Below are 15,710 nucleotides of genomic sequence, written 5' to 3' on the forward strand. Positions count from 1 at the left end.
TGCCACTAAGGGCATATAAAAGGGAGCTAGACAGTGAAGATGCTCTATTGGGCATCAGCCAGGGTGGGCCAGGTGACCTAAGGAATTGTTGCCATCTTTAGCTTTTGCAGCTTGGTTGCCCCAACCCAGCCCGCGCTGCCCTGGATGGGGATGCAAAGGTTGGAGAGGGCTTCCTACGGTGTGTGGAAGATGGGAAGAGAGGTAAAAATGGAGCCGAGGGAGATTTGGTTGAAGGGAATCAAAGGCTTTTACTCAAAGCCTGTCTGCAGCAGAGGATAACTGCATTAATTGGGACCTGTAACCTACTCCTGTCCATCACTACCTACACAGAAGTGTTTAGTATTTAATCTGGCATCTTTCCCTGTTTATACACCATCTCGGGTCCATCAGCGTGACTCATGCTGTGTAAGTTGAATGTGAGCCAGTATTGACAGGAGCTGTATAATCAGGGAGCGAGGCAGAGAGAAAGGCATAAATATGCAAAGTGCATGTAAAAAAGCACCTCCAGGGTCAACTTTTCCAAGCAGCCCCAAGGATTTAAAGACCGATTACTGTAAAATGTCATAGGAGCTGTGCAGATGAATTCCATTGTTTCTAAAATCTGTTTTACCTGACAGTTGCAAGGGATTAACCAACACGCAGGGAAGCGGCGAGACTTTATTATGCCTTGATCTTTAAAAGTCATCTTAAGGAAGTCACAAGTGAAAGCCGTGTTTGTCTGATGTGCGTCGGGTGCAGGGGGAGGGAGTATTTCCATTTTAGCGCCTGTGGGAGAATCTGAGCCACAAGTTTACCCTTAAAATAAACAAAATCCTCGCAGCGCTCGGGCTGCTGCAGCTATTCCTGCCGTTTGACTGTCAGTTTTGCGCTGGAACAAGGCAGAAGTTTGCTGCCAAACATCGAAACAGGTACCGACGGCACATGTCTCTCCCCGCGCTGGCCCGGGCTCTGCGCAGCCCCACGAGCTGTTCCAGCCGTTAAAAGAAGCCAAGTTCTCTGCACTGCAACAGAAATCTTGTCAAGGCAGGGCTTTTGCCAAAAACAAACAGCAATTTTTTTTTTTATTTTTTTTTTGCATTCTTACCAGTTTTTTTTTTTTTTCTGTTCTGAGTAATAAATGTTTTTATTAGGTATCAAAAATACAGATGCTCCAGGACTACACAGTAAAACAAATATGTGGGCAAAGGCACAGCGTAGAAGAGGGTATAAAATCATCTGAGTTTCAAGCGCTGCTGTCTCACCATTTCATCCAGGGGTGTCACATGTAAAACAGGTGTGGTTCGAGCCATAAAAATGAAATCTAGATTTCTCCAGCTTCTGGAGGACTAGTGAGGATGATTTCTAAACTTCTAGGAAAAACGTAAAAGCTAACTCTGTAAAGCGCTCTCCATCTTTTATTCAGAGCTATCTTGTCCATGTTTTTGGTCAGATGCCATCTGCTTGTATCTGCTGATGTGAAGGCAGAGCGGTCTGTGGATTTGCACGCAGTAATTGGGGATGCACAGCCCCTGCTTCCATCCCATAACACGTTCCAGGGGCTCTCGGGGGGGTGCTGTCACCCGGGAACAACCGCCCGAGCAAGGACCAGAACTTGCCTGGTCCTCGCAGCCCTGTCCCCGCTCCCTGTTCCCGGGGTCCCTTTGCTCCTCAGCCCCAGCCCCTGCAGCTCCTGGGCTCCATCAAGCTCCTGCCACTTTATTTAACTCCAAGGGTTTCTCAGCTCCACGCCTGGCTGCTGGATTTTGACAGGATTACATTTGTTTTCTAGGTGTTTAGGACGGTACAAGTACAATAAACATCTGCATCAACCCATAAAATATGCTTTTCATGGGAAGCCTTCACATGGAAAAGCCAGATTACATTTAGAAAAGGAATATTCATCTCTCTGTAATATTTTTTGAACCTCTTTATAGAATTACATAGAGAACTGTATGCCTGCTGCTTATTTCTTCATTTATAAAAATAGATGTGTAGGTTAAATAGGCATAATTCTTTGTTAAATTCTCCGGAGCTTTTAAACTATGTTGTAAGGAATTGTATTACATTTGTGTAGTATCCTTTTGGTTTCACGCCTATTAAACTCCATGGGAGAGTCTCACTCTGCATGGTTTTACTCAAGAAAAATGAAACACTGAATTTAATATCAAATGATTTACAGTGGCTCATGCAGGGTTAACTCAGAGGCAGCAGAGCATGAATACCTGTCAGCTGCTGTGACTCTGGGAAGGCTGAGAGACTAGAAGACTATTTTAAATGAAAAATTAGAAGCAGAGAGGGAAGATTTGTGTGGAAAATGAGACTTAGGAGCGGAGGGTGGCGTGGAGCTGGAGCCAGCATCCTCACTGCATCCCCGCCTCCCCACGCAAACCCGCTGTCAGTGTCTGGGCTGCTGCGGTCCCCGCTCCAGCTTTTTATTTTTCTTTTCTTTAAGGTGTTTTGTGCAGCACGTTTCCAGCTCGCAGGAGAATCGGAATATTTATAAAGTTGTAAAAGAGCCAGCCAGCTTTGCAGGCGTCTCTGGGGTTTTATGGGAGTGTGGCAACAGCAGAGCGAGATGGGAAACGAATGTGTGTTACATCTGATGCTAATTTGCACACTGGTGTTTTTTAGCTGGCAAGAGCCATTCAACCCAAAATTTAGAGAGTGAGAGTGCTCCGTGTGTGTGTGTGTGTGGAATTTTTAATGCCTCTCTCCCAGTTAACCACCAGACCTGGTGGAAATGGATCCCGGTGCGGCGTCCGGGGAGCACCCTGGGCTCCGCCGCGCTCGGGTTTCTCCCGAGTGAAATTGAACCAAAGTGGCAGCTAATGACAGTCTCCGAAAATAACGTCACCACTGAGCGTTTCCTCCATCGACTTAATAAATTGGATGAAGTGAGGCAGGAGCAGAGGGGGAAATAACAGAGGTGTTTGAAGTGTTTGGCTTAGAAAGATCTCACTTTTGTACTGTGAAACACAAGTGACTGTTATTCCCACTATCACCAGCAATAATAACAACTCACATTTACATAAAACCTTTCATCTGGATGGAACCCAGAGCCGTGGAGGCGGCGGTGATCGCTGTGTGGGTCACCTCGTGCTGTTCCATCATCCCTTCCATGGATGGTGCCGGGGGAGATGCTGGGGAGCAAAATCCAGCTGCTGCCTGGGAGCTTCCCCCTGCAAAGGGATGTGGCCGTGTCCCTCACAGGAATCCTGGCAAATAATGGAGGATTTAGCCCCAAAATTAATTTTTCTGGCATGAAAAGGCATTTCTTTCATGCAGCTCCTCTAAATGATGTGTTGGCTGGGCCCCGGCGCGTCCCTCAGCCCGCAAGATGCGGTGACTCCAGTCTCTGCTGCATCACGGGCCACGACTTCAAAATTAAGACACTCGGGCCCATTCCCTGGAAACCTGCAGATTCTTAATTAAGGGAAATAAGTTAAAAAACTTCCAGTGACTCCTAGATTTATAGGGAGGATAAAATTAAACATGGCTACTAAAATCTGCTATAACAAAATCTTGTTAGCACTAATGTTCATTTATAGTTTGACTTCCCAGCGTTTAATTCCTTCTCTGGTGTAGTAGAGGGACTGGCAATTTAATACCCTGAAAGATGGCTTTATGACTTGCTCAGCTGTAAATCAAACTTTTAAAGTTCGTAAAAATTGCTAAAATAAAAAATGGTTTAATAGGAATGTTTTATGGCCCATAACGTTATTATAGTTGTTTTATTCCCTCTGCATTGTTACTTTAATTGGATCACAACAATTCTTGAGATTCTCATTTTTATGGGATAAAGCGTAAGCTTAAATCACAACGACCCAAAACATCTTCAGTGTGTCTTTTGATTTATCACTCCTTTCCTTCAGTGCCTTGCTGTAGAGCTGCTGCCCCCCCCCAGCGCAGGGCTCAGGACCGGTCCCTGCCGGGGCTGGGGGGCAGGATCGCTCCCCATCCCTCGGAGCCCCATGGCGCTGGGACCAGGGCAGTTCTGCTCCCTGGCTGAGCGGTTGGTGATGGCAGCGTGGATGCTGGATGTGGCTGATCTTCTCTTCCTTTCCCTCCCCAGGTGTCAGACCGCTCGGTTGTGGCTCTCGTCCCCAAACAGACCTCCTCCTACAACATCCCCGCCTCGGCCAGTATATCCCGGACGTCGATTAGCAGATACGGTAAGGAGCAGAGCGCAGGGCTGGGACACGGTGGCTCACAGACAGGCCGGGCATTGCTCCTGCCCCTCTGCACGTTCATACGCAGCCTGGAGCAAGGCATGGCATCACCCTGAGTGCAGCTCACAGATTTAAATGAGAATTATCCGCTGGGGCTGCTGTTGAAGCTGCCTTTGTTGCAGGAGGGCAGCACCCTTAAGGGAATGAGATGGGGAAAAAGCAGCGGCTTCCCCCAAAGAGCCACACCACGTCAGCCAAAATGAAAGTACTTTCACCTGCCAAACAGAAAAATGTCCTTGGCTACTTGTTTTTCTTTGCAAAGGCTTTTCCATCTGTGAGCAAAGAGACCGGAGAAGGTGAGATGAGGGAAAAGGAAACGCCAAGCACAACGTGAGCAACCATTGGAAAAGCAGGTTTCGGAAAAGCCCAGGGAAAAGCTTTTGGCTCAGGGGATGGATGCGGCAGAGCTCCTGTGGGGCTCCCGCTGCAGGAAAGCAGCTCTTTGTCCCGTGCACGTACAGAGAGAAGCCTGGTTCCTTCAGCTATTTCTTCTCTTAAGTGGAGGATCCTGAATTCTTAGCTAATGGGTCAAAAATGGGTAACGGCAATCTTAACTCGGCGTGCTCCGATGTGCACACCTGGGAATTCATTATGTGCATAATAGCAGGGCTCGGCACTTACAGAGGGTCCCTGAAGACGCTGCAGCCCGAGCAAATGAGTCTGCGAGGTGCCAGGTGTGCATTTATAGCACTAAATCCACAATAATAGTAATAATATACTTCCATAAAAGGCAGCGGTGGCAAAATCTCTAGTGCGCTGATCTTTCATTATCTTTCATTTTACAGAGCGTTTTACAAACGAGAGGTCTCCTGACAAACCCGTCTCCTCCTCTTGTTTATAGCTCCCAAAATAATGTGGTTTTTTTCTCCGGCGAGGGTTCTGGGGAGGGTCTTTAGGCAAAAGCCGGGAGCAAAGGCATTTCTCCCTGGGGGGTGTAATCACCCCGGCGCTTCCCGCGCTTCATGTGGTAGAAAACCCGAGGCTGGGTCCCACAACCCGAGTCCTCATTGATCTGTGTCAGAGGGAAAAGCTTTTGCAAGCTACCAATATGAGCCATCATTGCTCATGTTAAGATTAATACTTCTAATTGTGCAGACAGAATTTAAATGAGATACTTATTTACTTCCCCCATTATATATCAGTACAGAGCTATGTTTAAAAATAGAATTACTAGATGCTTCCCTAGCTGTCCCCCTGTCTGTCTCCTTAATTATATCAGTTGGAGCACTCATTTATCTAAGCCTTAATCAGGGATGAAAATCTAGCTAGTTTGGTAATGACTTGCGTATTTCCCTTGGCTGATTTATGATTGATCCCCTTACTCTGGCTGAGGAGGCTGAGCCGCAAATTGGAGGTGAAACTTGAGGAAAAAAATGCACAAGGTTCCCAGAGAACAAAGAAATTTAGTGAGAGGAAAAAAACCCAGCACGGCAACGGTTGTGCTGTTCAGCCCCGTGTCTCGGCTTGGAGGCTCCATGGATGGGATCCAGGGAGGCACGTTCTTTGAGAAGTTAAATGTATCTCTCATCCCTCTGTGGTTTCTGAGCAATTAAGGGTAAAACCTCTCTCTGCTCCCCTCTGAGCTCCCCGTTCCCTGCCGGGAGGAGGGCAGAGGCAGGGACGGGAGGGATGCTGGACCCGGGGAGCCCCGCGGATGCAGGACTGGCCTCAGGCTCTGCAGTGGGTTGCTCTAATGAAAGCCTCAAGAACAGGAACAGCAGTTTCTCCTGCCCTTTGTGCTGGTTGTGCCGGGCAGCCTGTTATTATTCGCAAAATACTGGTATCGGGCCCCCTGTGCTGCAGGAGTTGGTGCTCAGGGTTAATGAGCATGAGCTGTGGCTCATGGAGCTGTCTTACATGGACCTGCATTATTATTGAATTGATGTAGGTAAAGGATGTGAATGAAGTAGAAAAGTCCCACGTCTGAGTGTGGACAGAGGAAGGCTGGAGTCTGAGGGGCTCCATTCAGTGAAGACCAACACGTATCTTTGGTGGTGCCCGGGTGGTGTGACATCTGCCGCTGCAGGTGATTCTGGCATTGGCATTAGCGAGCATCACTGCGAAGGGTCAGGGGAATGAAAAAGGGGGTTGCTCTGAGCGTGACCGACTTCTCTTCCCATCGTCCAGACTCCACCTTCCGCTACACGGGCAGCCCCGACAGCCTGCGCTCCCGGGCCCCCATGATCACCCCCGACCTGGAGAGCGGCGTCAAGGTCTGGCACTTGGTCAAAAACCACGACCACGGAGACCAGAAGGAAGGAGACCGGGGCAGTAAGATGGTGTCCGAGATCTACCTGACCAGGCTATTAGCTACAAAGGTAACTGCCGTGCGGGAAATTCCCTTGGGAAACGCATCGGGAGGTCCAGCTAGATGCACTTGCCGGGGGTCCTGCATGGTGCCAAGTGATGCTCAGCTCCCAGGCGATGGGGACTGTCCCTGCTGGGCTTTTCTGGGTTCCCATGGCTGGGTGGCTCTTGGAGCAGCAGCAGGACCACAGCCCACCTTTCCTCACGCTGCAAGGTGATCGCTGCGATGCTTCATCCTTCTGCACAGCATTAAAACACAGAGTTGGAGAGATGCAGCAGGGCCTACAAATGTTAAGCCATTTTTCTCGACCAGGGGGAGTTTTCCAGCCTTTCAGCGTGTGTTCATCGCTGTAGATAATGCAGACTTGGGTTTGAAAGCAAAAAAAAAGCCATTGTTTTAGGTTAGAAATAAAGATTAAGTGCAGCTGTGAGTAGCTGCAGGCTGGAGCATTCCCCGGGGGTCCTCTGGCAGCGCAGTCAACGTTCCTTATTCCTGGGGGGGTCCGTGGTGACACTTTGCAGGGCTGCACGGAGCTGGCAACACCATCTGGCGTCCCCTCCTGCCACCACGGCGCGGCCACGCGTGCGCCCCGTCCCTCCATCCATCCCTCCCTCCCTCCATCACCTCCTGGGTCGCTGCTCCCCTCTTTAGGGTACGCTGCAGAAATTCGTGGACGACTTGTTTGAGACGCTGTTCAGCACGGTGCACCGCGGCAGCGCCCTCCCCCTGGCCATCAAGTACATGTTCGATTTCCTGGATGAGCAGGCAGATAAGCACGGCATCCACGACACGGATGTGAGGCACACGTGGAAGAGCAATTGGTAAGAACAGAACGGAAGCGGAGGGGGAGTAGGTGGAAGGGGGGGGGGCAGACCTGAGTATTGAGCAATTATCTGTGTTCTGGGGTAAAACAAAGAGGGGGAAGAGCTTTGGGAAGGCTGGGAGCAACCAAGTCCCGCAGCTCCACAGCATGAGATGTACCGTGAAGACGTGTTAATGCTTTTCATCCACCACAGCTGCTGTCCCAGTGCCCCGTGCCGATGTGGCCGTGGGGTTTGAGCCTGGTTTGAGCTGCTCCCTGTGCTCGAAACCCCGAATCCCACAAGCTGAAACCCCTGGTGCAGTGTGAAACCACCAGCCCGGCTGTCTCTGAGTCCTCTCCACGGGTGGGAGCTGGGCACTGGCCTCAGGCTGTAAATCCACAGCCCCGGACGCTGGGAATCACTGGGTTGCAGAGCCGGTCTGCTCGCAGGAAGCCGGGCTCCATCCCAGCACCATCCCAGCATCGCAGCCGTGCTGGGGCAGGAATGCCGGAATCCCGGCACTGGGTAGAGCTCGGTGAGAGGCTGCACCTTCCCCATCACTTCAGGTGGGAGCTGAAGCGTTTGGGCAGCGGGAGGAGGTGGCAAGAGAGGAAGGAGCCAGGTTCAGCCTCCTCCAAACAACAGGAGTTCTCATGTCTCTGCCTCTGCTGTTATTTTAGGATTAAAAGCTCCGTGGGTTAGAAATTTACCTCTGCGAGGAAGAAAAAAAAGCACAACAAATGGTTGCTCCCTGAAGACTTCGTATTTTCCCCCCCAAGCCCCTCATGGTTGAAAAGGCCTCTAATCATCACGGCTGCAAAAGCTGGGTTCCCCGCTAAGGCTGTGGGAAGCTAAAAACAATTTATTGAAACCCTTAGAAGGAAGAGTTATTAGGATAAAATCTCTAGAATCACAAAAAAAGAAAAAGAAAAAAAAAAAAAAAGATGAAACTTCTTAAAGCAGCAAAGAGAAAGTGCCAACCAGCAGTTTGCTCTGGCAGAGCCATCAGACCACACCAGCCCTGGTCCGTCCTTCTGCCCCGGGGCACGGGGGGCTCGGGAAAAGGGCGAAAATCTGGTCTCTGTGCTCTGCTGAGTGCTTTGGTCGGCTGCAGCATTCCCAGAAAGGGGATTTTGGTAGGGGGACGGGAGAAGGCTTGTGCCAGTGGAGCAGGTCAACTCAAATGGGGGCTCGGATGAGAGAGCAGGGTGCTGGGGGGGGTCAGGGGAGCTCGGGGACGCGGCTGAGCTGCCAGCCCCCAGTGCAGCAAGAGTTAAGGCTGAAGCGTTCGGTGCTGGATAGATGGAGAGAGCTGAGACTTGAAAGGTAATAGAAAGCAGCAGCTGGTTTTTTGATCCTGCTATACAGCCAAAGAAAAAAGGAATAATAATTCCCCTTTGATTGCAAAGGCCTCGGGATTTGGGGACAAAGCCTGTGATGCTGGCAGATGATGGACGGCGCAGTGGCCGGGCAGCGGATGATGAGTGTGGGGGCGGCTGCCCCGGGCTCAGCCCCACGCCGCAGACTCCCACCTTAATGAACTTGCCTTAATGGGCTCCTCATGGAGCCACTCACCCGGTGCCACCAAAGGCTGCTCAGCTCTGCCCTGGCACAGCCAGCCTGTCCTTGGTCCCTGCTGCCCGCCGACCCCTCACATCCTCCGCCTTTCCATGCAGGATCAGACCCCAGGGTGCACAGGGCAGCAGTGTCCATCCCGGGCATAGGGGACTCATCACAAGCAATCCGGGCAGTACTGGTCTAACTGGTGTTTGCTGGACCTGGCCCAGCTATTACTCAGACTATTGCTGCTTCCCACGGTTTGTATTCTGCTTGGGAACACAAATGCGGCAAATGTCCATTTGTAGCTTTTGTCTTAACGGCTAATTTTGTTTCACAGAATGGCAGGGGCTGGAAGGGACCTCTGGGGATCATCTTGTCCAACCCCCTGCCAAAGCAGGGTCACCCAGAGCAGGTTGGACAGGACCTGCATCCAGGCGGGTTTGGAATCTCTCCAGAGGAGACTCCACACCCTGTTCCAGTGCTCTGTTACCCTTAAAGTAAAGAAGTTTTTCCTCATGTTGAGATAGAATTTCCCGTGTTCCAGCTTGTGTCTGTTGCCCCTTGTCCTGTCACTGGACACCACTGAGAAGAGTCTGGCCCCATCCTCTTGCCACCCGCCCTTTAGCTATTGCTCAGCATCAATGAGATCCCCTCTCAGTCTGCTCTTCTCCAGCTGAACAGCCCCAGGGCTCTCATCCATTTCTTGATTTCCCTACAGCCTCCCTCTCCGATTCTGGGTGAACGTCATCAAAAACCCCCAGTTCGTGTTCGATATCCACAAAGGTAGCATCACGGACGCCTGCCTCTCAGTCGTGGCTCAGACCTTCATGGACTCCTGCTCCACCTCGGAGCACCGCCTGGGAAAGGATTCCCCCTCCAACAAGCTGCTGTATGCCAAGGACATCCCCAGCTACAAGAGCTGGGTGGAGAGGTGAGTGGCAGCAGCCCCTGCCAAGCATCGCTGCTCTTATTTTCAGCTTAGAATCATAGAATCTTCTAGGTTGGAAGGGACCTTTCAGATCATGGAGTCCAACCATCAACCCAACACTGACAAAGCCACCACTAACCCATGTCCCTCAGCACCACGTCTGCCCGGCTTTTCAATACCTCCAGGGATGGTGATACCACCGCTTCCCTGGGCAGCCTGTTCCAAGGCTTGATAACCCTTTCAGTGAAGAAATTTTTCCTAATATCCATCCTAAACCTCCCCTGGTGCAACTTGAGGCCGTTTCCTCTTGTCCTCAAGAGGAGCTTGCTACAGACCCGCATCCCGTTTTGTTAGCTGTAAGCATGAAGTGAAATGTTGTCCATTTCCCTGCAGAGCTTAGTTTAAATCCCAAGGGGAAGAGGGGCGTTTTGAGCTGCTGTGTGTCTCACGGGCCCCCTGTCCCTTTCCTTCCCCCAGGTATTACGCAGACATCGCCAAGCTCCCCGCCATCAGCGACCAGGACATGAACGCCTACCTCGCGGAGCAGTCACGCCTGCACTCCGCCGAGTTCAACATGCTGAGTGCCCTCAACGAGATCTACTCCTACGTCAGCAAGTACAGTGAGGAGGTGGGTGTCCCACCAGGGGGTGGGTGTCCCCCGCAGAACGCACGGCCTGGGAGAGGAGCCCCTCTTGGGTGCGGTGGTGGCTCGGGCAGCGAGCCCCTGGGGTGGTTTGAGGAACCCACAGCAATTTATTGTCGTTTAGACAATTATTCTCTTACCCAATGACCCCTCCCCACCCGAGAAGGGGAATCAGGGAAAAGCAAGGAAACACGAGGGTTGAGATATGAATAGATTTAATAGGATAAGACTAAATAATTAACATTAATAATACTAAAGAACCAGTGTTGGTCCCAACACCAATATAAAATATACAACGATTATTCCCAAGTGGGGCAAAAAGTTCTCTGAACTGCCGCCATTCAGGGAGAGAGAGAACTCCTCAGCAAGCTTTCTAATTTATACTGAATGTGCTGTTCATGGTATGAAATAGTCCTGTTGGCAACTTGGGTCAAGTGCCAGGGTCTGGCTTCTCCTCATCCCTGCACCTGGGGAGCTCAAAAACACCGAGACCTTGAATCCCACAGAGCCTGGCTGGCTATAAAGTAAATATTTTCACAAATTCAGGCACTAGAGGATTCTAAAAGTGGAGTTTTCCCAAGCATTAGAAGAGAAATCAGTCCTGTGTCGCTCAAACCGGGACATCCCCCTTGCTGCCCCCCAAAGCTCCTTCCTCCTCCCTCCTCCTCCTCGGCACCACTGCTGCCCCACTCTTTTCTGTTAACCCACAAACTGGTTGGGGCCCTGGCCGTGCCTGTCGCCCCCTTCCCATCGGACTGAGAGCTAAAATATTGCGGGAGCAACTCTATTCCTCAGCCTGGGCATACGCCCAGTGCAGCCCACTCCTAAACACAGTGGAAAATCCTTATGACCTGGTGAAGCTCCCCAGAAACATCCCTGTCTTTGGAGAACAGGGCGGTAAAAATCCCATGTCGCAGTGACGCAGGCTCCTGCTTGCAAAGACTCCCTGGCAGCCTGAGCTCCTTTAATGAATGCATCACTTGAAACCAAGTTCTCGCCATCTGTTCCACCCCTTCATTTCAGTGTAAGAAGAACCTATTTTGCAATTATGTCCATTAAAAGGAAGGCGTTTGTCATTTAATTGCATGTATGCCTTTGTGATACAATGCCCCAGCTATTTCCCCATTAGAGTTTAAAAATCTCATAACCTCCATGCTGAATGGAGACAAGAAATGTGGAGCCGGAGGTAGGAGAGTGGGAACGGTGGTGGCATGTGGGGAATGGTGGTGGCATGTGGGCAACGTGGACCAAGCGGTCCAACAAGCCCACAAGGCCTGGCTGTGGCACAGAATGAATCACAGAATCACAGAATGCTACGGGGTTGGAAGGGACCTCTGGAGATCATCTAGTCCAGCCCCCTGCCAAAGCAGGTTCACCCAGAGCAGGTCCCACAGGAACGTGTCCCGGTGGGGTTTGAATGTCTCCAGAGGCGGAGACTCCACCACCTCCCTGGGCAGCCTCTTCCAGGGCTCTGCCACCCTCAAAGTGAAGAAGTTCCTCCCTATGTTTAGATGGAACTTCTTATGTACGACTTGGTGCCCGTTTCCTCTTGTCCTGTCAGGCGAAGCGCTCGCCGCCTTCCTCTGCCAGCCCTGATTTCAGTTTCTCACACCCACCTTTCAAATCGCTGGCATCTCGCTGCCCACCCACCTTCCACCGCCCCCTCTCGCACACTCGCTTCTTTCTCTGGTTTGGGTTTTTTTTATTTTGTCTCCCTTTTTAATTTTTTCTCTCCCAGCTCATCGGGGCTCTGGAGCAGGACGAGCAGGCGCGTAGGCAGCGTCTGGCATATAAAGTAGAGCAGCTTATCGGTGCCATGTCTATTGAGAGCTGAAGAAAGGTTGCGGCGCTCGCGGACGGCAAAGGGCAGAGGATCACACTGACTCTTGGGAATTAAGAGGGAGAACAAGCAAGGAAGGCGCTGGACACATCTAAATACCAAGGCTCTTCTGGAGGGAGCAGAAACTGGCCCAAGGACTGACTGTGCTCAAAAATCCTGTAGGATCCGGTTTGAAAAGGCAGGAAGAGAAAAAGACAAAGCATCTCAATCAAAGTCACATCAAGATGGATCATTTTTTTTCGAGCATACATGGAAAGAAGGAACCTGGAAAGTCTGGATGTCTCCATGACTGCTGCTTTGCATGAAAATTGTTTGATGTATATTAGAAAATAAAACTTTATTTAAAGGGTTTTTTTTTTTAGAAAAAAAAAAAAAAAAAGAAAGAAAAAAGGAAAAAAAAAAAAGAAACAGAGCAAAAACCACAGAGGCCACAGAGAAAATCCCGGCAACAAGGTCCAGCTCTGAATCCTGTCCTCGAGAGGCTCCCAAGGACGTGGCTCAGGCGTTCTGCGAATGGACTCTTATGCCAATTGGAAAGTCTGGAAAACTGAAATGTCCTTCTTTTTTGGGATCTTACAAAAAATATGAGCACAAGTTTGCACCACACCTTTTTACACAAGTGAAATAGCAGTTTAGCCAGAAAATAGTTCAGTGGCTGAGTAACTTATAGGCACTAGAAGGAACTTTACCTGAATTGCAAAACCATCAGATCATCCAACCTGTCTTGAAATCCAGCTTTATCTATGTATTTATATAGTGTCAATATATATATATTTTTTTTTAAGTCCCATTTACTGTTGAACGAGGAAAGGTCTGATTTTAAATGCTTTCTCCTTTTCCACCCCCATTCTGTCTTGCTGGTGCCGGCGCGGTGATGGGGCAGCAGCCGGGATGGTGCCGCGGCTGTGGCTGTGGCCATGCCCAGCTGTGCTCAAGCGCGGCGCTGGTCCCTTCCATACTTCTTGAGCAGAAGCAGCCGCTGCCCTCTCCCCATCCTCAGAGCTGGGATGAAACCTCCTCGGGTGCGTTTTGGTGGATGGTTTCTGGCAGCCACCTCTGATTCCTTGCAGTAAAAACCAACCACACACCACCCCCCCCCCCATGTTTACAGTGAGCGATACTTGAAAAGACTGGGCGTCGCGAGATGAGATATTTATTGCTTTTCTGGTTGACTTGCAGGGTTGGTCAGCACAGGGCCCCTTTGAGTTTCTCCGCCAGCGTTGGCGGTGTCGCCCGGGGTCAGGCGCAGGACTTGCATTTCCAATGGGGAGGGGAAAGAAATCTTTGCTGTAGGCAAGGGAAACCCTTAAGCAGCATCCTCGGCCAGCTCGCCCCGCTCTCTCGTCTCTGTCTCGGCGTCTCGTCCTTATATTCAGTTCCTCGCTGGCCCCCACGGCACGTGTCCTTGTGGCCAGTGACAGGCAAATGTTTGTGAGTGTTATTCCTTTCAAAGACACCAAAGCTTATGTGTGTCCCTTTGTAGAGTGCCAGGAGGGGAGGGAACGCTGTAAATATTTCTCTCTGTAATAAATATTGATATTCGTGCAGGCTGCAGCGGGGAGGACAGGGTGATTAGGTCTAATGGAAATACAAGTATTGACTGCGTGAGCTTGGCAGTGGCAGCAAAATAGCTCGGGGCGTCTGCGGAGCCCTGCCCGGGCAGCGCCGTGCCAGACCGGGACCTTAGTTTGCAGCCCGTGTGCGTCGAAGGAAAATCCATTTTCATATCCGTCCCCCTCCTCCTGCCCAGAGGAGCCCGGGGGGGTGTCACCACGGGCTCCCCCTGCACCAAGAGAGCCGCCAGCGTTTGGTCTGGGGATGGAGTCTGAAGGGGAGCCAGCAACAGGGGAGGGGAGAAGCGTGTAGAGAAATACTCAGGAAACTTGTTGGTTTAATTACCGTTCAGTAAAAGCCATGCCAAGCCCGCTTTCTTTTAGTAATCCACTTTTGTGAGTTTCTCTGGGCCCCATTAATACTCTGGAAGAAAAATACTAATGATCAACCTTGTGCAATAAGTTCTTGACATTTACAACAGCCTGAGCTTTGTAACTGGAGGGCTGGGATTTACTGAGACACGGAGAGAGCTGGGAGGAACGGAGACTGAGAAGCAGAGCAGGATTCGTACTGCCCGTTATCGGGAGAGTTCCCTTCCCGGGCATCCTTCTCCTGCTCAGTGAATCTAATTTCAGAGACAGAAAATGTGCAAATGGGCGGGTTGTCCCATGGAAGTCTGGTGGAGGAGCCGTTGTTGCAGCAGCCACCAGCCGGCCCTGCTCTTCGCTGCTGGTGTTTCGGAGGATTGCAGGGCTCAGGCTTTGAAATCCTCCAGGTCTCATGTTTTTTTACTGGTTTCTGTGACCGCTGCTCACAGTCAGCCAGCGTGGAGCTTATATGAGTGATTTCCAGGTCTATATTCTAGTTGTGGTTGTTGTTTTGGGTAGTCATATTCAGATTGTTCACCAAATGCTTATGGTACTCTGAAACCCAAAGAAATCCCTCCAGATGGTTTCCAAACGCTCCTAAATATTCGTCTGAATAGTTATTTCTGCAGGATTCACAAAATATGAGTACTGCCCAAAGCAAAGACCTGGCTTTTCATCACCTGGGTGCTGGTAAAGGTGTGTTTGTCCAACAGCCCGAGTCAGGCCCTCGTGGTCCTCTTCTCCTCACATCTAAGAGGCTTTTGCGGAGCCGCTTTTAAGCCTACTTTGCTCCTCCTGCTCTCTGCCTTCTGGCCAGGAGCACCCCATAAACAAATCCATCACCTGAGAAGGCGCTGGGAGGATGGCGCAGGGAACAGCACGGTGCTGGCCAGAAGGGGTGGCCTATAAATAATCCGCCAAGTATCTACTCCTGGTTGTTGACATCGATTATGGATCTTTATGGGCAATTGTATGGAATGCAGCAACATATCCCCTTGGGGCAAAGTGCTTGTAATCTATTGCCCTGCTTGCATCCGGCTTTTCCGTTACTCCTTTGGGAAGAGGAAGCTTCAGATCTCACTCAAAATGGCATTTTCTTCGCACTTGCAGCAAACTGGACTCGGGGTTGGGTCAGGAGGGGGCAGTGACTTTGCCTTAGATGAAACGATTTCACGTCCCTCTCATTGCGCCCTTCCTCCTGCAAGGCCGGTCGGTGTTTTGATTCTCCAGTTCACTTCGTTTCAGGTATTTTGACATCAAAGTGGGAGACGTCATTTTCCGGAATCTCTCTGCCTGGTGTCACTGCTTAAATAATTCCATTTAATCTTCTGCTCATGAGCTATCAAAGCACCCACTCCAAGGGGGAGCAAGGTGCTAATCAAACGCTTCTCCACTTTGAAAGCCTTTATTAAAAACCCATCTAACTTCTAGGCAAGCTTGTCTCTGCACAAGCCCCGCTGTGGGCACCACGATGCTGCAGCCCACCAAAGTACGGAGG

The 15,710-nt window shown here is 50.5% G+C and overlaps 1 protein-coding gene across 1 annotated transcript in view; it reads left to right on the forward strand.

Moving 5' to 3' along the window:
• Positions 1-12,652, forward strand: part of PLXNA2 (plexin A2) — a 147,999-nt gene extending 135,347 nt beyond the window's left edge. Inside the window, exons 26-31 of the mRNA XM_074163345.1 lie at positions 4,052-4,151; positions 6,336-6,526; positions 7,168-7,337; positions 9,598-9,810; positions 10,285-10,435; positions 12,189-12,652. Coding sequence (XP_074019446.1) covers positions 4,052-4,151; positions 6,336-6,526; positions 7,168-7,337; positions 9,598-9,810; positions 10,285-10,435; positions 12,189-12,284 — 921 coding nt within the window. The 3' untranslated portion in view covers positions 12,285-12,652. The remainder of the gene's footprint in view (positions 1-4,051; positions 4,152-6,335; positions 6,527-7,167; positions 7,338-9,597; positions 9,811-10,284; positions 10,436-12,188) is intronic.
• Positions 12,653-15,710: the final 3,058 nt, after the last annotated feature.

Source organism: Numenius arquata, chromosome 24, assembly GCF_964106895.1.
Source record: "Numenius arquata chromosome 24, bNumArq3.hap1.1, whole genome shotgun sequence".
Classification (NCBI taxonomy): domain Eukaryota; kingdom Metazoa; phylum Chordata; class Aves; order Charadriiformes; family Scolopacidae; genus Numenius; species Numenius arquata.